Below are 21,643 nucleotides of genomic sequence, written 5' to 3'. Positions count from 1 at the left end.
GAGGCTGAGCGAACATTAATATGGCCCTGTGTTTTCTGCCAACCGGCTTTAATTTCATTATAATTAAATTTGCTGAGCAGTTACATATTGGTATGTGAACATTTCAAAACAATGTAACAGATGCTGGCAAAAAGAAAAAAAGAACTGTTTTTTTTTTTTTTTTTTTACAAATATTCATAAGAACTTAATACAGATTTCCTGCGTTTGGAGTAGTTTCCTTCTGTTTTCTTCGTCCTTCCCCCCGCAACCCCGCTACTTCCTCGCGTTCTTCCCCCGTCATCACAAAACAGAACGCAGGCGCTGCGCCGCCGCTCCCCATCAATCCCATCAAAGTTCTTTCCGCGGTCTCTGCTGCCACCTCGTGGCCAATGCGCGAAACGGCCGCAGCGTCCCACAAGCAGCACAACGCATGAGCGTACAAAATGCGGAAGTGGCATTCTAACCGCTCTGCGCAGCTAATCCGCCACTCTCTACGGTGATCAGTCCTCCAGCTAATAGCGAAGATGCGCCCGGCAACTTAAAAACAGCAACTTTCGACAAACCACTACGGCTACGGGCAAGCAGCCGATTCTTGGACTGCCGGCTGAGCGATATTCTCCCCTTCTAATCCAGGATGGCCCTCATCTATTTCCACTGTTTTATGCCCGGGCCCACCCGGGAATGGGTGGGTTTGACTCACACGTGCTCCTCAGCGCCTCGTGGCATCCAATTTGCTCGCCGCCGCATTGGAATAGCAGGCTTCCCCTTCCACTCCAAGCCGTGCACCATCCCCCAGCCGTTTAAAAGCATTGTCAGCAGGAGTGAAACGATCAGCTCAGAGGTTCGCAGTCACACTAGTGGCGTGCAGCACAGCACAGCACCGCAAGTGTCAAGAAACCAATACACATGTATGAATCTAGAGACTACAGTGCGCATGCAGCGGTTTCTGTACTGCACTATGCAGGCTCAATTCTCGAGACAACAGTACGCATGCACCAGGCTCGGTCCCGCACTGAGCATGAGCAGGTTCTATATGCACAGCGCATGCGACATTCACGACACAGTGCTACGCATGCGCCTGTCCTTATTAAAAAAAGGCACTACGCACAGGATTCTGCACAGCATGGTGCATGCGCTCGTCTCAACCCCGCAATGCGCATGCCTGAGCATCGACCCAGCACTGCGTACGCCCCATCCTCGGCCTCGCAGTGAGTATGCGCTGACCTTGGCACTGCAATTGCACATGAGCCCATTGCATAGTACAGTGCATGCACCAGCCTGGGCACAATAATGCGCATGTGTGAATACTGGGACCAGAGAACGCATGAGCCATCTTTTACACCGTACTGTGCATGCAGCTGTCTCATCACCACGCTGCGCATGTGCCGGTATTCGCACGACACTGTGCATGTGCCTGTCTCGTCACTGCTTTGCGCATGCACCAGCTATGACAGCATTGCATATGCACTGCTCTTGGCCCTGCACTGCGCACGCGCCTATCGCAGGAGAGCATTGTGCATGCACCATTGATCGCACTGCACTGAGCATGTGCCACCTTCCTGCATTGACATGTGCCAGCCTTTGTACCTCACTGTGCATGTGGCAGCGTTTGCTCTGCACTCCGCATGTGCCATCCGCTGTCCCGCAATGCCCACACATCGTAGTCTGCACGGGACTGCACATGCGCCAGTCCCAGCACTGCACGGCGCATGCAACACACTGGGCACCATACAATGCTTGTGCCATTGTTAGCGCTGTACTGGGCACGTGCCAGCCTTGGCTCTGCACTGCGCATGTGTCAGTTTTCACACCGCACTGCACTTGTGCCATTTTTGATACTGGAGTGCACACGTGCCAGTCCCAGCACAGTACTGTGCATGCGCCTGCCTCAGCACTGGACTAAGCACGCGCCAGCATACTCCCATGATTATGTATTCTCATTTTTGGATACACACCCATGCATTCAGTTTTTTAGGTGCCTCATTACGCATGCGTCGGATGCATGGTCTGCTGGGAGCCTAAATAGTCCGTTCTCAAAATAGACTCAGGCATAAAACCGCCCAAGAAAATAGACAAGGAGCACTGTGGGTTGGAAGAGATAAAACTATTGCTAAGCCAGAGGTCCAAGAATAGACTGTTCGCCCACATCTCAGGGCTTTGAAAACATGTACGCTACTGAAAACTTTCTGGCGCATACGCACTGCTGCCTGGAGAACTAAGCATAACGAAGATCGGCGCAGAAGGACGAGAAGGTGCGCACGCCACCTCCGCGCGCCTAGGCGCATGCGTCCTGCTCCCTGCGGCAACATAAAAAAGCTGCCGCAATTCCCCCGATTGGCCACGTAGGGGCACCAGAGAGCGTGGAAACAGCTTCGTCGCTGTTCCACGAAATGACCACGAGGGGGCACCACAGACCGCGGAAATAACTTGGACGCAGTTCTGCCGATTGGCCACGCGATGGCATCAGAGACCGTGAAAATCATTTCACCTGTAGGACTGATGGGCACCTGCAGCACGGCACCCAGCAACCTCTTCTCTTTTAATGGCAGTGGAAAAACACAGGAGAGAAAGGGGGAGAAGAAGAGACGACAAAGAAAATGAAGGACATCTTCGACAAACCCACTGAACCTGCACTACGTGCTTACAAATATCTGCCAATAAATAAATAACCAGCACATTGATGTTGTCATGCTTTTTATTATTCAGCTTTTTTTACAGCCAGAGCCTGAGGCAATAAAAAAAAAAAAAAAAACCTGGTATCAATCGGACAGATGTGTGCAGCCAAGCCCAGGATGGCTTGGAACAATTAACCAAATCTGATTTCAGTTACACGTTTGTGAGAAACACTGCAAGTCAAAAATTTCAGGTTAGACAAGGATCTTACTGATAGCAACAAAGTTCATTTATTATTGCAGCAACGGGCGCACACCCCCGTTATCAAGGGAGTAATTGCACACCAGTCTTTGAAATTCATTCTGTTCTATACACTTGAACCCGACGCAGGCAATGCTTTCCTGGTGCTCGCATCTCAGGTTCACAAGCTCCCCAACACTGTTGCTGTGACTCATTTCCACATAAGGTCCATTACCAACCTGTTGTTTCTTGGGTCTGTTTTGTACTCTTCCATGGAGGGCAACAATTCCAAGAATGAGCACGTTTGTTCTGTCCTGCTCTCTCCACCCTGCGTATTTGCCTTATTTTGTGCCTGGCTCAGTTCTACCCCCATCAGAATGCCCCAAATCTTAACTTTTTACTCTGTTTAGCAACTTACTTAGCAGAAGGAAAACTGCTATTTCACAAAAGGGTTGTAAGTTCAGTGTAGACCTATACTACATACAGAAAATACTGGAAGCTTCTACTACAAAACCACAATCTACCTCTCACAAGAGCAATGCAAAACAGCCGAGCAACTCTTAGAAGAAACACTGCAGTAGCAGCTTCCAGACCTGGCCTCACCACTCTGAGATCCTGTTTGGATCCCCCAAGGCTTGTAAATATCCACCAGATCGGTCGTGATATCAAGCAATTTGTCATCAATTCTTTCATTCACAAGTGGTGCCAGGAGCTGCCACAGGGCATTCTGACCACAGGAACCACAGCCAAACTATTTTAATAACAGTGAGACAGTTATTCAGTTTTATTTCAGCCTCATTTCAAGGATTTGGTCTGCTTTTGACCCAAAGGAAGAATTAATACAAAACGTGAGGTATGCATGAGACGTGTTTCTCAGCATCACCTTTAGGAAACAGATAATGGAGTTGTCATAAAAGTCTTGGTACAGCAGTAACATGCAATGCTATTTAAGAAAAATACAAGAACACTTTGCGAGAAGGCAAGGAACTCGATGACCTCCCTCTGGGAAATCCAGCACCGTTTGTCTGCAGACTCCTCTTTGGCAACTGTTCTAGATCCAGCTGTACATTCTGTTCCAGAGCACAGCTCAGATCTATGAAGGAAACAAAGGTAGTCTTACATAAGCAGAAGAAAAAGAATGGTATACTTCCTTCAGCATTTAAAATAAGAAAGTAAGCAATCAACAATAGAAACCATCCCTATAATATCGCTATAGGAAACATAGCGGCAGGGAAGAAAGCATCCACATTTCCCTGAACCACTGCTCAAGGAAAAAAAAAAAAAGAACAAAAAAATACATTTCTTTTAGACACTACTTGTTTGAAGGCATATACCACCCTCACACTTTAAAAGCATTAAAATATATATATAATGCATAGAGTAATCTCCTCCAACAATATCTGTATTTGGTCTAGGCAGCAAGTGGTGCAGCTCTGTATCATAAGAACTGAAGTCATAAGCACCAAGCTGACATGCCTATGGACCAACAGAATCTTGAAGTAGGACAGCCAATGAAAACATCAAACAAAGCACCTGATTCTCAGCCTTCTGATTCCTTTTTTAAAACCCAGACGCCTCCTTGTTAGCTTCATCACTGGCCTGTAACGCTCCAGCTTGCAATCTGTGGGCAGTCCTTCTTACTAGACAGCAGAGAATTTAGATTGAACTGAATTTCAGAAAGGCATTACATTAGATCAAAAATAGTGCCTTCCTGAGCAACAAAGTAGGGGCTAAAGACAAACAGATTAATTCCTAAAGAACAAAGTTAATTTCTCCTTTCCAGATTACAGAAAGGACTAATGTGAAATGGGATAAGCAGAATGCAGGAAATTATCTGCAAATTAGCACAGAACGTCACACAAGAACGGTTTCCATTCTAGAAACTGTCCAAACTGAGGCAACACAGCAAGGCTGTGTCCTATGCTACAACATACCTGATCTCCTCCAGAAGCGCTGTTTGGGAAAGCTGACACAGCAGATATTCCTCTCTTCGTCTGGACACAGTTACACAGCGTGAAGATGACCAAATCCATGAGCTCTGTGCATTTGCTTTTAGGCATCTGAAAAATTCAGCTTTCCCAACTACCCTGGGCTAGTCTACAACAAGAAGAAAAATGCTTCATGTATGCGTCCACAAAGGCCAGCGCCACAAAGAATTACGATGCCGCAACGCTGCAGCGCACTGCCAAGACTGCACCGGCAGAGGGAAGCCTCTATGACAGGAGGCGTGCTCTAGGAGCAGCACGAGAAGCTGCGTTCCTGAAGGAAGTAGAAAAGATGTTGACAGGCTTCCAGCTTTGTTCCCCCCCCTTCTCTTTGCTCAAAGCTTTCAATTCTCCCTTTTGCTTGTTCAGCGTCATCATGTCAGAGCTGCTTCTTGTTCTCCTTAGAAAGCTTTTTGCTGTGAGAAATGACATCCTGCAAAGGACAGAGAGGGACAGATTCCACGCTTACACATTCCAAAGTAAGCAACACTGGAAAAAGTTGCACCAGAGACCTGCTTTCCTACATGTAGAAAAGACAGAGGTAAGGTACGTCTGGGCTGATGAAGAGGAATGTCATTTGTTGGAGTAGGGAGTTCTCCATGCTGTCCCCAAATTCCTGAGTTTGTTGAGAACCCTAGGAGGACTGACCACTCTGAGCAGTGATTACTATCAGAGCTGGCAGCGTCCTAACGATGCTTGAAAACCCCTTTCTTTCTGAACTGAGCTTCAAGCTCCAACACCTGTTTTCTATTTTGCTGCCTCACTGCCTCTACATACTCAGAACGATGGCACTTGTCGCTGCCAGCACCAGCCTGAGAGTTGGAGCCTCCTTCAGAACTGAACTTCACTGCCACAGTTCAGAATGCCACTCCGGGTTAAGCCTAGCGCCGTGCTATTCAGAGCAAAGGAAAAGGAGACCGGATCTCCAGCTTGAATGAAAAAAGGAACCGCTGCATCAGCGATGTCACTGAGCTTTGGTGAAATTAATCGTCAGCAAAGTGACAGAGGGGGCCTCCATCAGCCAACCAACACCAAGCGGCCAGAGTACTTTTCCTGCTCTGAAATCTCCTCCACCCTCTACTACAGCATCCAAAGTTTGAGAAATTAAGGTGTGCAAGTTCATGACCAATGTAACCACAAGTGAACAACAAAACAATTCTCAAGGCCTTCCACCATTCAGTCTGCTGCCTTCATTGGGTCAGCGCAGTTTGGTGTGTGTTTTCCTTTATGCTCCTTTGTTTGCTTTTAAAATGCTTCAGATCTTGTCCCTTTTCCTTCTACAACCATCTTCTAGGGATACATGCTAAGTGTAACAGAGTATGAATTCAGTGGGAGGAAAACCGCCGAGTCTGGAGGAACATTCTCCAGCAAGTCTGAGCAAGTGAGATTCGAGGCCAGGAACTCTGCACTGACTAACTGCCACTGGCCTCAATTCATTCTGCTCATCTCCTACTAGTACACTTTGATCCTGCAGCATTATTTTGTTCTTCCACTAGCAGCCATTTTGCTGTCCATTAAACTGAAATCATTTTCAAGTTGCTGATTGTACAGTGAAGGTTACAACTTCCTTGCAGAGTTACATCAGCTCAAGGTCCTCCTGAAGATGTTGGTCAGTGATTTGAGCAAGTGGACAGATTTCCGAACCATACCCATTGGTGGGTTTTCAGCATTAAGTAAAAATAAGTGACCAAACTTCAGAAAATAGATTATTACCTTGAGAATCATAGAACTGCTCATGTTGGAAAAGGCCTTAAAGATCAAGTCCTAACACAACCTAACCATACTACCCTACCTCTAACAACCCTCTGCTAAATCACGTCCCTGAGCACCGCATCCAGATGGTTTTTAAACGCATTCAGGGATGGTGACCCAACCACCTCCCCGGGGACCCTATTCCAGTGCTTAACAGCCCTTTCTGTATAGAAGTTTCTTCCCGATATCAAACCTAAACTTACCCTGGCACAACTTGAGGCCATTTCCCCTCATCCTGCCACCTGTCACCACTGAGAAGAGACCAGCCCCGCTCTCACTGTAAGCACCTTACAGGTATTGGAAGAGCAATCAGGTCTCCCCTCAGCCTCCTCTTCCCCAGACTGAATAGCCCCAGTTCCTTCAGTCTCTCCTCATAGGCCATATTCTCCAAGCCCTTCACAGCCTTGTTGCCCTTCTTTGGACCTGCTGCAGCACCTGCATGTCCTTTCCGTACTGAAGTGCACAAACTGAACACAGTACTCGAGGTGAGACCTCACCAGTGCTGAGCACAGGGGCAGGATGACTTCCCCAGTCCTGCTCACCACACCATTCCTGATAAAAGCCAGGAGCCATTGGCCTTCTTGGCCACATGGACACACTGCTGGCTCATACTCAGCCAGCTGTCCATCAGCACACTAAGGTCCCTTTCCATCAGGCAGCTTTTCAGCCACTCCTCCCCAAGCCTGTAGGGTTGCCTGGAGTTGTTGTGACCAAAATGCAGGACCTGACACTTGGCCCTCTTGAAACTCATACAGTTTACCTTGGCCCATTGATCCATTCCATCCAGGTCCCTCTGTTGAGCTTTTCTCCCCTCTGGGGGATCAACATTCCCTCCCAACCGGGTGCCATATGTAAACTTACTGAGAGTGAACTCAACCCCCTCATTAAGATCATTAATAATGATACTAAATAGAAGCGGCCTCAGGTAGGCAGAGACCTCCAGCAAGAGAAGCCCTCACCTCCACTGCCAACCCTTAAATGAGGTCTGGGAAGAGGTGGATCCTGGCTCCGCTCCTTCCAGTCATTCAGATACACTGCTTGCACCTGAGCTCTCCTGTTAGCCTTGCCTTCCCACCAGGAGCTCAAATCACTGTTTCAGGCCATAACTTAGCATTTCCACTACATAAACTTCATATTGTCCTATTTCCAAAACACCAAATGAGATGGTGAAATGACAGGTGAACATTTCTCAGATGTGCTTTCTCTCTCTCTCTCTCTCTCTCTCTCTCTGTTCTGCTTGAGAAGAATTTATTGCTCATATATCACTAAGAGAAGTAACTTACACAAAGAGATTTTTTTGGGAGAAGGAAATGCCTTTCAGTAATCCACAAAATGAGAGGATATCTAATTGTGTGGCAACTCTTTGTGTTGAACAAAACTAGTCAATAAGTGTGCATATAGAGAGCAACTGACAATTTTCTAACCAAATTAAAGGATTTCATACCTGGATGTGACTGACTGCTGGAACTTCCTTCTTCAAAAAACTCACTCTGGAGTCAAATTCCTGACAAACAAGACAGCCTCAACAGCAAGCCTGAAGCTTCACAATCAGGTTCTCATTGGACAGCCACAAATGCTCTTGGTTGTATGCCATAGTGATTCCAAACACTGTGCTCTGGATTAGCACTATGGTATGAAAAAGACAGGAAGAGAGAACAGAGATGCAAGAAATGGGATGTTATACAGTGGTTTCTGTATGGTGCTCAAGAGGAACTTACAAGACGCCTTCTAATAAACAGCAACACCACAGTCCTTTACCAACAGAATAAATTTTGTGAAATAAGACACAGGTTTGACATGCAAAGGTAGGCGACACACAGCAAAATAACTTCAAAAGCTTGTTTAACAGTACTATTGTGGTGAAACACTATCTCTTAAAGTTGTGATAAGAACTGAAATGGTGGCAACTTATCTTTAGAGAAAAAGAGCATGTACTCTGTCTGTATCTCCTGCCATGACAACTCTGTCACTGTGCACAAATTCAGACAGAGCATTCCATCCTCCCTCTTTGATCTCCTGGTTATGATAACAATGACAGCCTCCTCTCACCCAGTGTTTCACCTATTCACTGCCATTGCTTTTCAAAAACGGAAACTGCAGCATGTTGAAAAAAAGACAGATGTCTGTCCTTCCCATATAAAAATGCTGCAATAAGGAAATACATTCACAGAGATGCCTTCCTCCAAGCAAGAAAAGGAACACGTGAGACCCAGTGAACTACTACAAGAACTACCTAAACACAACACATTCTACAAGTGGGGAATGTTTTACTGTTAATTTTTTTTTTTTTTTTTTTTTTTTTTAAACATAAAGACTTTAGTTTACAAGGCAGCCTCAATTTCCTGTAACACAAGATTCCAACAAGACACCCCATAATGCACAAGACTTCTCCCCAGAGGCTTTTTTCTCTCTGGTTTCCATTATACGTGCAACAATCTTGAACTTACTGCACTAATATTTAGTTATTTGAGGTTCACCTGTTGCCATATTCCCTCTCTTCTGCCGACTCTCGCTGCTTTGTCTCCACATTCTGGAGTGACTGGAGTGATCAGATCACTGCTCAAAAGCCAGATGGAATGTTTGGAAATATCTGACAAGTAATAAAGAACATAGGAAGCAAAAATATATACTTCAATTAATCTATATTCATCCTACATCAGAGAATCACAAAACAGTTTAGGTTAGAAGGAACCTCTGGGGGTCATCTGGCGAAACCTGCTCAAGCAGGGACACACTGAATACTGCGGATAGTGCAGGCCTCTACTTATTAGAAACAACAAAGGAGAATGACACGAGGTACAGGAAAGGATGACAGGAGGTACAAACCACTCACTTTACAAAACAGACACAGAAGCTACAAAACTTGGTTTCCCCTGTCACAGAAACTTTATTATCTTCACATTCTGCAGTAAGTCTTAATAGCAATCAAACTAAATTATGAAGTAGAGAGTTTAAGCACACAAAAGTTTCTACTTCTGACAGCACCTGGATACACTAATACTCACTCTTCAGTCAAATACCATGAATACTGTGACCTTGCCCAACTCCATAAATCATCTGGATAGAGTCACACACAAAAAAAAAAAAAAAAAAAAAAAAAAACACCAAGAGAGGCTCCAGCTCATGAAATTTATTAGACACAGGTCACAACTGCTAGAAGAACATTCCAGGACTACCTCTGACAACAGACCAGAAACTGAATTTCTTTTGATCAATTACAACAGTTTTCTTAGCAAGTTTTTAATCAACATTTGCTTACTTATTAGCTATTCCATTTTCATGCTGACACATTTTAAAAAATAAAGATCTTTGTGTGTTCATTTTATGACACCACATGCCTCTGGCATGTTACAGCCACAGCTGCAACTCCTGGGACCTGGTTTTGTTCACAAAACGCCCTCATCCTTGAGAAGAATGTCAGAATTACAGAAAGCTTCTGCCACTAAATTAATGACTTAGAGCTGCTTTCCAGTTCACCTGAGTACACCTGGAGTTTCTCACCACCTCAAGCTTATTTACACAAAAATAAGAATCACAGCTGAAACCTTTAACCAATAGAATCAACCAAAATGCTGCTGTGCTTTCTTGAACTTTATGTCAGATTTCTGACTACGTATGAACAGCCATCAGAAGTGCTAGAACTAAACTCATTCTCTACACAGTGTTTGTCTTTCAATCCACAGCTGCAACTAAAATTGCTTTACAGTTGTATTTCACAACTGTTATCTCTAGTAGCATTTCCAGAACAAAACAAGGCACAAAGCAACAAGGCCACATAGCACACAAGGGGAAGGTGGGTTCTTCAGAATCACCAGAGCTGGCCTGCAGCCCAGAAATACATTTCTGAAGGAAAAGTGACTGAAGAATCTATTCATCTAGAAAGATTCTGAGGCCACGCAGCGCAATTAAAGAGCAAAACAGCCTCCTAGGCAAGGACCGCCCCCACTTCCCCAGGTGAACAGCAGCTTATGAAAAGGCTCTACAGAAGAAAAGCCTGGCTGAACGCGGGCAACGGCCTTTTCAGCACTCCTCGGGTTAAACTGCACCGAACCTATTTCTGACGGACGTACACAAAGCGACAAAGCTTCTACGAAAGAAACCGCACCGGAACGCGGAGCGAAGAACGGCCCGGGGCCCTCAGCCGCAGATCCCCCGGGTTGAGCGTCCGAAAGGCTCCGGGCCTACTGGTGGGCCCTGGGCGAAGCAGACGCTGCCCAAACCCAGAGCCGCCCGCGGCCAATTCAGGGCCCGCTGCGTGCAAGGAACCCGCCAGGTCGCCCCCGGGGTGAGGGCGGAACCGCGCCCAGGCAGCGGCGGCTCTCAGGCCAGCGGGCTCCCGGAAAATCCACCGCGCAGTCCCGGGAGGGTGGAAGCAGGAAGCGCCTTTTTTGGGCCTCGGAAGTACCATAAAAGGAGATGTGGAAACGCCAAATATGGTGGTCCTGCTTCCGGCCGCCACTGGAGCGGCGTTTCCGTTCGGCCTTGGCGGCCCCGTGCCTCCGTGACGCGGCTCAGCCCGCCGCCGCCGGCGCGCTCCCAGCAGTGGCGCGGTGTGCCGCTGCCCGGCCCGGCCCCGGCGGCGCGGTGCCGTTCCGCGAGCAGTCGCTGTGGGTTCCCGCGGCGCCCCCAAGACCAGCTGGGCTGCTGCTAGCGGTGACGCACGTTTTGTTTCTCTGTCACTAATGATCACAGCTGAAGCTAGTCACAGATCACAAACCGCTGAGGTTTAAATCAGCCAAACGAATTTTCTGACAGCGGCCTGTGCTACCCCTAGTGTACTTCTTGTCCAGCTCCAGCTGGCATTTGCTCACAAGGGGGGAAGTTTCCCAGCTGCTGGCAATGCCTGCTGCTTCCCTGGGAACAGCCTCCTTGGGAGAGAATCCTAGCTGTGCTGCGGCCTCCTCAAAAGAAAATTCTCATGCTCCCAATAAAACTAGGGAGTAAACTTCATAAGGCTTGTCCTCTTCAGACCAGCGTGAAGAAAGAGAGCTTCACAGAATATGCACAGAAACCCTGAAATATACTTTCCTGTTACTGGACAAAGGCCACAAAAAGACCAGGCACAGAAGGCCATGTGTTTTCTTTCATTCCTGTCATGCATGTGGACAGACAATTCAAAGTAAAAGTTGTCACAGTTGAGACCAAAATCTAAGGACTGCATTCAAGAGGAACTAGCCAGGGAATTCAGCTTGTTGTACTCCTGAGCCTGTGGACTTGACTTTGGCAAGTATTAGTGTGTGCCATCTGCTACAGAAACTGCTTCCTGTTGAACATCATGCCAGATACAGGCATCAACTCCTGTGTTTGCTTCTCAGCTCCTCACAACTCCAGATATCAAGTAGTTTGTAAAGAACCTACCTGGAAAGACTGACACTAGACCCCTCCTTTAAATTTGTACTGCTACTTCTCACAGCTGCAAACTCCTCTGAATTCACTCCATAGAGAGCTTGTGCACTCTGAAATATATTTTAAGCCATCAAATAAGGATGCACTTTCCTTCTCCAAACACTAAAACATTTGTACTATAGGCCATCAAGCACATGCACTTCTTATGCCATGCGCTGTGTAACAGAAGAAGCTATGACAATTCTCATCTCCCTGCCTTCCGTCCATCAGCCACATGTACTGAACTTATTTTATTTTCAGCTGGAAACTATGCCATTGCCTTAACATACCCTTTTTACTACCCAGGAAGGTCTTTGCATATTTGAGATTCTAACTTTTAAGCCTCACCTTCAGCACTGGGAGCATTGTTTTGCTTTCTGTGATAAGCTCACACGCTTCTGGAGAAGCCAGAAAACAAGAATTGTGATTACTTCCAAACAGTAGATGATGCAACCAATGCAAGGGCATTTGCTGTATCCACACCTTTGACAGCACTCCTGGACACAGTCAGGAGTGACTGATACTCCTTCCTTTCTTCATGCAGGTACTTCTCCAGGAAATAAATAGCACCCATTACTTCCTAGCAGTCAGGTTTTCTGCAACAGGCTTCTTATGTGGCAGCTTAAAGGAAAATGTGAAAACTTACATGATTTGATTTTGCTTTTTTATTACATTTTCTGAAGGGTATTGGTACACCAAATATCCCATTTGCAGGAAAGCGCATTCAATGTATTTAGAAGCCAAACAGTCACTTTCATTTTAACAAACACAATTACAAAGTAAAAATAAATCACAAAATAATGAACTGCATGTTCATAACATACAAAAAAATTGCTGCCTACTCAGTAGGTAACTACAACATTCCAACTCCTGAATATACATACTTATAAATTTACATTTTTGTAACAAAAATAGACTTTGAGAAGTGGGATTTTGTTGTTGTTCTTCTTAATTTGTTTCCTATTTGTTTCTGTGGGGTTTTTTTGCTTACATTCTGTCTCCCAGGGCATACTAGTGTTCCCTTCCCCACCCATTCCCTGCTTTCTCTTACATTGTTTGCATAACATCCCTTTTGCTTTAAGGCAAGATGCAAAGCATCTATTCACACAAATGCATGACATCAGCAAGGCTTCACAAAAAGGCACCAAGACTTGTAACTTTAAAAACAAAACTTCTGCCACATTTGAGTGTCTTATCAGGTGTTTTTTACATAACATCACTCTTACATGCTCAAATACAGTAAGTGCTGTACCCAAAGAAGTTTTAAACTCATTACAGCATTGCCACTAAAATAGAATTAACATTTACAAAATATGGCCCTGCAAACTCCAAATAATACAACGTGGATATGCAAAAATTTTTCAACATCAACAGTACCTAAAGGAAAGCAAAACCATGGCACACATACAATTTACATCAGCTATGTGCTTAATTAAAGGTCCTTTCCTCTCAATAAAATACTATCGTTTGTTTATGGGGAAAATTATACTGAACTTATATCCACAGTCCATGCAAATTAAGTTAATCAACAGTGGTGGAAAACTTAAACAGCAGTTTTTTCAGGCAGCTGAATTTTAAAGAAATATTAGATAGCCTTGCAACATACAGTGTTGGGGGAGTAACTGAAGACTCCATGTCTCATAGTGCCAGTGGAAGAGGTGAACGCTCCTGTTCCAGAAGGTGATCTTAGCAAATCTCAATTGTCCTTGGAGAAAAGGTTGATGTCATGTCTGAAAGTGCTGAAGTCACCTGTGAGCTGAAATTATTGGTAACCCCAGGAGATGGGAAGGAAGTGGCCACTTGGGTCTGAAACGTGGCAGTGACAGAGGGGTAAGTGGTTGCTATCGATGGGGATGGGAATGCTGTGTGTGCAGGGGAGGGATAGGAAGAGGAAGCAGGGGAGGAATACACTGTGCGCACTGGTGAGGGGTAAGTGGTGGCTACGGAGGAAGAGTAGGACGTAGCCACAGAGGATGAGTAGGCAGCAACAGGGGAAGAAGTAGTTGAGACTGAAGCTGCCTTTTCCACTTTCTTGTCCTTCTGCCTAAGATGGATTTTGGTGTGTCTCTTCCTCTCGTCACTTCTGGCAAACTTTCTGCCACAAATGTCACATGCAAATGGCTTCTCTCCTGTATGTGTGCGGATGTGTGTGGTCAAGTGGTCACTCCTGCTGAAGTTCCGCATGCAAATGCGGCATTGGAAAGGTTTCTGTCCAGTGTGGATGCGAATGTGACGAGTTAGTTCATCAGACCGTGAAAATCGCCGGTCACAGGACTCCACTGGGCAAGCATAGGGCCGTTCATGAGGAGGTGTCTTGCTGGGACGATTAGGGTATTTCCTCATCCTGCTGGGCTTGATCAGCTGGGACTGATAGTTAGTGTTGAGGGTCTTCAACTCCTGAGAGCCAGTCTGTGTGGCAAATGCCTTGATAGTGGACAGCGGTGTGAGGGAAGGCTGCTGTGCTCTGGTCTCAAGGGCTGAGAAGGGCTTCTGATCAGCTGAGATAAGGTTGAGCTCACTCTGTTGCTGAGAGAACAGGTAATCCGGGATCATTGGTACCTGGAAGTTGGTTTTAGCAGTTGGATAAGCTGGAGGTGGATATTGGATGGGGACTCCAGAGGGGCTGGGAAAGGACTGGGTCTGCGGTTCGGGGAAAATATCAGAGGTGGAAGTGGGGAAAGTTGGTGCAGCTGAATAAATTGGACTGTTCTCACTGGCTTGGACAGAACAGCTCAGGGGAGTGCTCTGTGAAGAGGAAGGAGAAGATGAAGAGGATGTAGAGGTGGGAGGTGCATTAGCCATGCTCACCAGCCCACTGACAAGGCTGAAGAGGGGCTCTGGCCATAAAGAGTTGCTACTGTTGGGGGCCGGCTCTAGGGAGAAGCGCCCCGTGTAGGTAATTGGTGGTAGCCGTGTCGTTTGGTTGGAATAGCTGGTTTCTGGCATGGCTTTCTCGTTGTTCAGGGAGATCTCAGGAAAAGTGTCTGAAAATAGAAGAGAAGTGATTACTTCTAGCAGCCACTGCAGCTCTGGAGCTGCTGCCAGTGCTTCACGAGCCATCCCCACGCAGTGCAGCCCCAGATCTTTGCTTCTGGTTAATTAATAATTGAGTGCAACATATTGCAGCGCCGCTGGCAGGTCTCCAGCAGCAACGAGCCCAGAGCCGCTGACGCACAGCATAGGAGATACCCCCGCGCAGCTGCCGGGTCAGAGGCATCGCTGCGTCTCGGAGCTCCCGTGGGCGCTGCCGCCTCCGCGGTTGACCAGGACTCCCCTGCCCGCCCGGGCGAGGCCATCACGCTTACCTGCCGCGAGGTGCTCAAAATGTTGCTCGCCGGGCTCCCCGGCCACGCCGAAGCCCGCACTCTCGGGCGCCCCGGAAGGTGCAAGAAACTGTCCCCCGCCACTGAGCAGCATCATCTCCTCCAGTTTGGGATAGTGGCCGTCCATGGCGGGAGGCGAGTGCGGAAAGACGCCGAAGGGGTCGGAGATCTGCAGCGAGGGCAGGAGCTGCATCTCTGCCTTGGCCGCAGCCATGAGGGAGCCGGGTTCGGGCTCCGACGGGTGACGCCGCCGCCGCGGGCCCGATGGATGGGCCGGCTACGGCGAGGCGGCCGTTGCCTGCTGCCTGCCCTTGCGCCTCGTCCACCCAGAGCTGCCCGCTGGAAGCGATCACCTTCCGCCCACCGGACGGCCCGGGGCTTCCCCCCGCTGCCCGCTGGAAGCGCTCGGCTCCTCGCCCACTCCGGAGCCGCCTCTATATATCGGATCCCACCAGCCGCAGCCCGCCCCGGCCCTGACGTACATGGCCATATATGGGAAGCAGGAAGCCCTTATTTGGAGGCGAGCCGGAGGACCCCGCCTGGCGTCAGCGCCTGGCACCGGGGAAAGCCGGGCGGTGGGGGCCCCACCCGCCCTTGACTGAGAGACCCGCGCCCGCCACGGCCCTCACACCCGCAGCGGCCCGGTGTCCCGCCGCGAGCAGTATCACCTCTGCTATGCCGGCCCTGAGGCCCGCGCCGTCCGGCCCCCGCCTGCCCCGTCCTGCCCGCCGGAAGCCTCGGCCGCCCTTTCCATATAAGGAAGCGGCCATATAAGTCTCGGTTCCGGCGGAGACATCCCTCTCCTTATTTGGCGATTCCGGTCCCGGCGAGGCGGGGTCGGGGAGCCCTGGCGCGGGAGCCGGGTTGCCGCCGGGACGTGCGCGCTCCCGCCCGCCTCCGGGCCGCGAAAGTGCGCGGCTCCGCCGCCGGGCGGACAGCGCGGAGGCACCGGGGACCTCCCGGGTTGTCTCAGCCCCGCCGTCGGCGGCAGGCTCCAGGCAGGGCTTTCGCTGCCGCCTCGTTCTCGGCTCGCCCTGCTCGCTTTCCCGGTGCCCGTGGAGGGGCCGCGCGCCGGCAGCCGCGATGCGGCGTTTCCTGGGTGCTGGCCGTTCCCTGAAAAGGGAACCTCCGGCACTTCGTAGCTCTGCCGAGATCGAAGGAGCTCTGTACGCTGCCCCGGGCCGGGACTCTCTGCGTCGCCCTCACGCAACGGAGAGCAGGCACCGCACGGCTGCGGCACCCGCTGTGCTGGGCGTGCTGTGAAGCAATACCGCTCGGGACTCCGCTCACATTCTCTCAGGGTATAAACCCTGAGGACGCGCCTTATTACGGCCGCGGCTGCCTGCCGCCCCGCAGCTGGCTCTCACTCTGGCTCCGCACGGAACCGCGGCTGTTTACCAAGGGGCTGAGAGCTTCAGCTTCCGCCCGAAAAGGCGCACAAGAAAACGCTCCGCGGGCAGCAGGGAGGCTCCCGTGCTATAAATAGGCGGCCGACGCGGCCGCCGCTCCGCCCCGCTGCCGGCGCGGGGCTCCCCTGGCGCCGGGCCAAGCGGCACCGGCGACGCAGTGCGGTCGCAGTACGCATGCGCAGTGTGGCGGCGAGGGTTTCCCCGCATTGCGCGGGGTTTCTGTCGGCCCGCGGGCGGGGGGGAGATGTTGCTGCGGGCGAGTCACACCGCGCTCCCCGCTGGGGTATCTGTGCCGGCGTGCTGCGGCCAGCCCGATCGGGTTGCGTCGGGCCTGTGACGCTGCGGGAAGCCTGGCTGCGCCGGTTCCCTACCGCTCCCGTCTCTGTGCTCTGTTAGATCTCGTTTCGCCGCATAGATGGAGGGCAGCGGAGGGCAGTTCGCACGCGCTCGCTTTTGGCACGGCCCGCAGCCCGGCCCGCAGCGCTACGCGGCCAGCATCAGAGCTGGTGTTTCCCCGCCGAAATCCTGGCGCCGAGCAGCGCGGATGCTAGGGAGCCCTCCTGTGCCACGGGAAGGCGGTTGGGTAACTCACAGCACCAGGCGCTGCTGCCTTTTTGATTTATGTTCAAGGTGCGAGCGACAACAAGGCTCAGTCTGCCCACTATTATGGAAGGTTTACACCTCTCTCGTGCACTATTTTATCTGAGTTGCTATTTGTAGAGCCAACTGGTCTGCAAGACTGCATTGCCTCCTCCACTTGTGCGTTCCTACTCCTAAAATCAGCTATGGATTGCAGCCAAGCAATGCCTCCAGGAAGTGCATGAAAATCTCCCTCTCATCCGCACCCTGTGTCTGAAAGGCAGTTAACATGCATTTGTTCTCTGATATCGACTCTCTAGGGAGATAAATCGCATTGTTTTTCAAAAGTCATTTCACCAGTCCAGACCTTTACTTTAAATGTGATTCAGAGATCATCCTAACAGATTCAACTTTCTGCTGCAAGACTTTTGAGAAGTCTCATACATGATGATTGCAGCTTGTCTCGGGTTTCCACTAGCACATTGCGGTTTAGAGTCCTGTTAGAAAGGATCACTCTAATGCTATAGGTCTTACGCAGAATCAAGTTTGGAAGTGTCATCTGTAGATCATCTATTCTACTGACCTCCTCAAAACAGGACCAACTACAGCAAGCTGAACAGGGCCTTGTCCGATTGAATTTTAATTAACTCCAAGGATGGGGCCTTTACAACTTCTCTGGGCAACCTGTCAAGCATTCAGACATCTCCATAGGAAAAGAAAAAATAAAAATAACAAAAATCCACACCTTTTATTTTAAATTGTTTTTATTATTATTTTTTTTCCAGTTTGTGTGCATTGCTTTTCACTAGACACCGCTGAAAAAAATTTGGCTCTGTCTTTTTTATATCCTCTTGTAGGATATTTGTGTGTGCTGATGTCAGTCTCTTCTGAGCCCTCTTTTGTCCAGACTGAAGAGACTTGTCTCTCAGCCACTCCTCATATAACAGTCTTATAACGTTAAAGACTGGACTACTCAGCGGATAAGGAATTGGTTGGAAGGTCATAGCCAAAGTGATACAGCCAATGGCTCTATTTCCAGATGGAGACCAGTGATGAGTGGTGTCCCCCAAGCGCTCAGTTTTGGGACCAGTACTGTTTAACATCTTAATCAGTTTTACAGATGATGGGATTGAGTGTGCTGTCAGCAAGTTCGCAGATGACACCAAGTGCAGTTGATATGGCAAAAGGAAGGGATGGCATCCAGAGGAACCTTGACAAAATCAAAAGGTGGGCCAAAATAGACCTAATGATGTTCAGTAAAGCCAATTTAAAAAGTGTTGCTCTTGGGTCACGGCAATCCCGGATACACATAATGACTGGGAGAAGAACTCACTGGGAGCAGCCCTGCCAAGAAGGACTTCGGTGCTTGCGGCCCAGAAGGCCAACAGTATCCTGAGCTGCATCATAAGAGGGGTGGCAGCAAAGCGACGGAGGGGATCGTCCCTGTCTTTGCCCTTATGAGGCCCCACGCAGAGCATTGTGTCCAGGTCAGCGGCCCCCAGCACAAGAAAGATGTGGAGCTGTTGGACAGAGTCCAAGAGGAGGGGCACAAAGATGATCTGAGGGCTGGAGCACCTCTCCTGCATTGACCAGACTGAATGAGCTTGGCTTGTTCAGTCTGGAGAGGAGAGGGCTTCAGGGACACCTCATTACAGCCTTCAAATATATGGGGAGATTATAAATAGGAAGGAAATAAACATTTCACACAGGTAGATAGTGATAGAACAAAGAGGAATGGTTTTAAACTAAAAGAGGGGAGACTTAGATTAGATATTGGGGAAGTTTTTCGCTGAGAGGGCGATGAGGTGCTGGAACAGGCTGCCCAGAGAGGTTGCTGATGCTCCATCCCTGGACATGTTCAAGGCCAGTACCTAATCCAGTGCTTGATCTAGAGATTGGCAACCCTGGCCATGGCAGGGTGGTTGGAACTAGATGATCTTTGAGGTCCCTTCCAATGCAAACTGTTCTAGAATATGCTCCTGTCATATAATTGTGCTAGCAGCCCTTTGCTGGAGTTGCTCCAATATGCCCACATGTGCCGTGTTCTGGGGAAGAGAACTGCTTCAGAACTGCAGACAGAGTGGTATGAACAGCTTGAGCTACATATAAACTATTGTTTTAAAAAACAAAGAAAACTACTTTGCTATGTGACCCCTACCATTCTGGTGAGGCTTTCTGGGTTCACTGAAGCACTGAAGAGACAGCTACATTTGGTCAGTTTTTGTTCTCAGAAGTCCTATATGGGGGAAAAAGGTTTTTGATTGGTAAAACTCAAATTTCAACTATATCTTTCTGATCAATAATCATTATGTTCCTTTTTTTTTTTTTTTTTTTTTTTAACTAAATGAAAGAATCTTTTGCATTGCCTTGTTGAGGTTTCATGATACATCAGCTGAGTCATCTTTTCTTTCAAAGATACTGTGTTTCTCTAGATATGTAGTAATGTAACAGCAGTGTTGATAATTTTGCTGGGTCTCTATCTAGTCATTCAAATTCACACGCCTTTGATTTCCATTATCCCAAACCTCTGATGACCTCATTCATTTCTCTGTTCTATTTCTATTCGGTACTGTATTTAATATTCCAAACTGTGCAAGTTTTCATAGGCACCCCCTTAAAAATTTGTATTATTCTCTATCATTGTATATTATATTGTATACCCAAGGAGTTAAAAACAGGAATGAGAATTCCAGCTTTTTAAATGAATACTGTAGAATTGTTTTCACTCCCTTCTACCTCCTGGAAGCAAGCCTTAAAAAGCTGTTACAGAGTTGTGCTGTAACATATTCTATATGCCTATATATAGATAGATATTTTAAATGTATGTGTCGTTTTGTTTTACTTGAAGTTAAAATGATTACAAGAAAAGGCTTTTGGATGGAGGCTCAAAAAGAAGATAATTTAAAATTTAACACTACTTAAATTTAAGTAGTCTTTTCAATACTATGAGAGTCAGAAACAGATTTTATCTTTACTTTTGGATGTATGGCTTTGCTCTGAAATGGAAATCCCCATGTTTGCTGCAAATTCTTACTGCTTTCAGGTACGTCATTTCCTTCATTGTGTAAGTAGGTCTGAAATGCACTATGCACCTCCTTTGTAGTGGTGTATCTAACCACAGGAGGGAAGTCTTCCCAGTTACTGTTTCAGGACATGGACCCGGTCTGCGGAGTGAAGTAAAGCACTGCTCACGTGAGAATTGGTTTATGTAGGTATTGGTTTTTTTGTTTATCTGTTCGTTTTTCCTTGCTCCTCAGACGTTATATATGAGCAGAAAGGTGGAATCACAGATTTTCCTTGGAAATCTGGGAAATCTGAAGGGATTTCCCTCAAGTTTTGATGCTTCAATTTAAACAAATCCTTGAAGATCTTTTAGGATGCATGACTCAGTAGACTTCAAAAGCCCATGAAGCTCATGTCACTGAAAAAAAAAATTGCTATACAGTACTTGAAGTATTCAAACCTCTGTCCCCCACTGCCTGAGAGGAGCTCTGCTCTGCTAAGTTGTGCTCTTCAATTCTGATAGCTTGATCAAGATTGCTAAGAGACAATGCATACCTTTGTTCACCATTTGCCCTGTGACAAATGGTGTTAGGTCTCCTATGGACATCAGAACAATTATTGTTACCCACACATAAGCCTCTTCTCTTTTGTCCCTGCAGAATTATTATATGAGAAATATTGCTCAAAGTAAAGGTAAGTAGTAAAAGAAAAGCAAAGCAGTCATGAGCACTGTAAGATTCAAAAGCTGCAATCAATAAGCAGAGAAGATAGATGAGTATAGCAGTGCTGGGATCTCACTGTTACTGTGGCACAGTCATTTTCCAGCTGAGTTGTCCTCAAAGCAAGAGGTTCTAGTGAAGCACTGTGAATATTAGGTTAAGTAACAGAAAGCATGTGCTAGCAGCATGTAAAAAGCAAGGGCAGTAAGAGTTGTGTGCCTATGCACTAGTTCAGGGTTTTTTCCCTAATAATTTTTTTAATTCTGTATTTTATGCATCTTTACATCACAGATGTGATTGTGAGGAAGAATCAGAGGCTGAATGGTATGGGATTCTTTTAGTTATTCTGCTTAGCTGAAGAAACAACCAAGTTCTCCAAGTCTGTTCTTTGTTCTGCAACTTGTATTCATGGATGAAACTTGCAAAACTGCCCTTGTTGAGTTTCTTTTTAGACTTCTTGTCTGCTACTGTAATCAATTATTATTTTGGTTCCAGGCTTTAGAAGATATTTTCAGTTAATAACTATCTTAACCATAGCCTATTTTAAGCTCCTGGATGCATTCCCAAACAAGTGAAGTACAGTTTGGGATATAGTAACTTTGAATTCCAACAACAGCATTTCTCTTTCATTTTTGTTTCCTCCCAAAACAAACATG

At 47.5% G+C, this 21,643-nt stretch overlaps 1 protein-coding gene and 1 long non-coding RNA gene across 5 annotated transcripts; both read right to left on the bottom strand.

The window, feature by feature from the left end:
* Positions 1–2,675: 2,675 nt before the first annotated feature.
* On the bottom strand, positions 2,676–10,935 carry LOC125700350 (uncharacterized). Of its 4 annotated transcripts, XR_007379874.1 has the most exons (6): positions 10,675–10,935; positions 9,047–9,159; positions 8,014–8,195; positions 4,767–5,250; positions 4,366–4,472; positions 2,676–3,925 (listed from the first exon to the last, which is right to left on the bottom strand). It is a non-coding gene; the product is annotated as an uncharacterized LOC125700350 (long non-coding RNA). The 4 variants fall into 4 exon arrangements; XR_007379872.1 differs by having other exon boundaries at positions 4,366–5,250; XR_007379871.1 differs by lacking the exon at positions 4,366–4,472.
* A 1,666-nt stretch (positions 10,936–12,601) lies between these two features.
* EGR1 (early growth response 1) lies at positions 12,602–15,705 on the bottom strand. Its single transcript, XM_048960891.1, has 2 exons — positions 15,260–15,705; positions 12,602–14,938 (listed from the first exon to the last, which is right to left on the bottom strand). Exons 1-2 carry the CDS (start codon positions 15,489–15,491, stop codon positions 13,641–13,643), a joined length of 1,530 nt encoding a protein of 509 aa, XP_048816848.1. The 5' UTR covers positions 15,492–15,705; the 3' UTR covers positions 12,602–13,640.
* Between the last annotated feature and the right edge of the window lie 5,938 nt (positions 15,706–21,643).

Source organism: Lagopus muta, chromosome 14 (genome assembly GCF_023343835.1).
Source record: "Lagopus muta isolate bLagMut1 chromosome 14, bLagMut1 primary, whole genome shotgun sequence".
NCBI classification, from domain to species: Eukaryota; Metazoa; Chordata; class Aves; order Galliformes; family Phasianidae; genus Lagopus; species Lagopus muta.
This window is presented reverse-complemented; position numbering and strand designations above follow the sequence as displayed.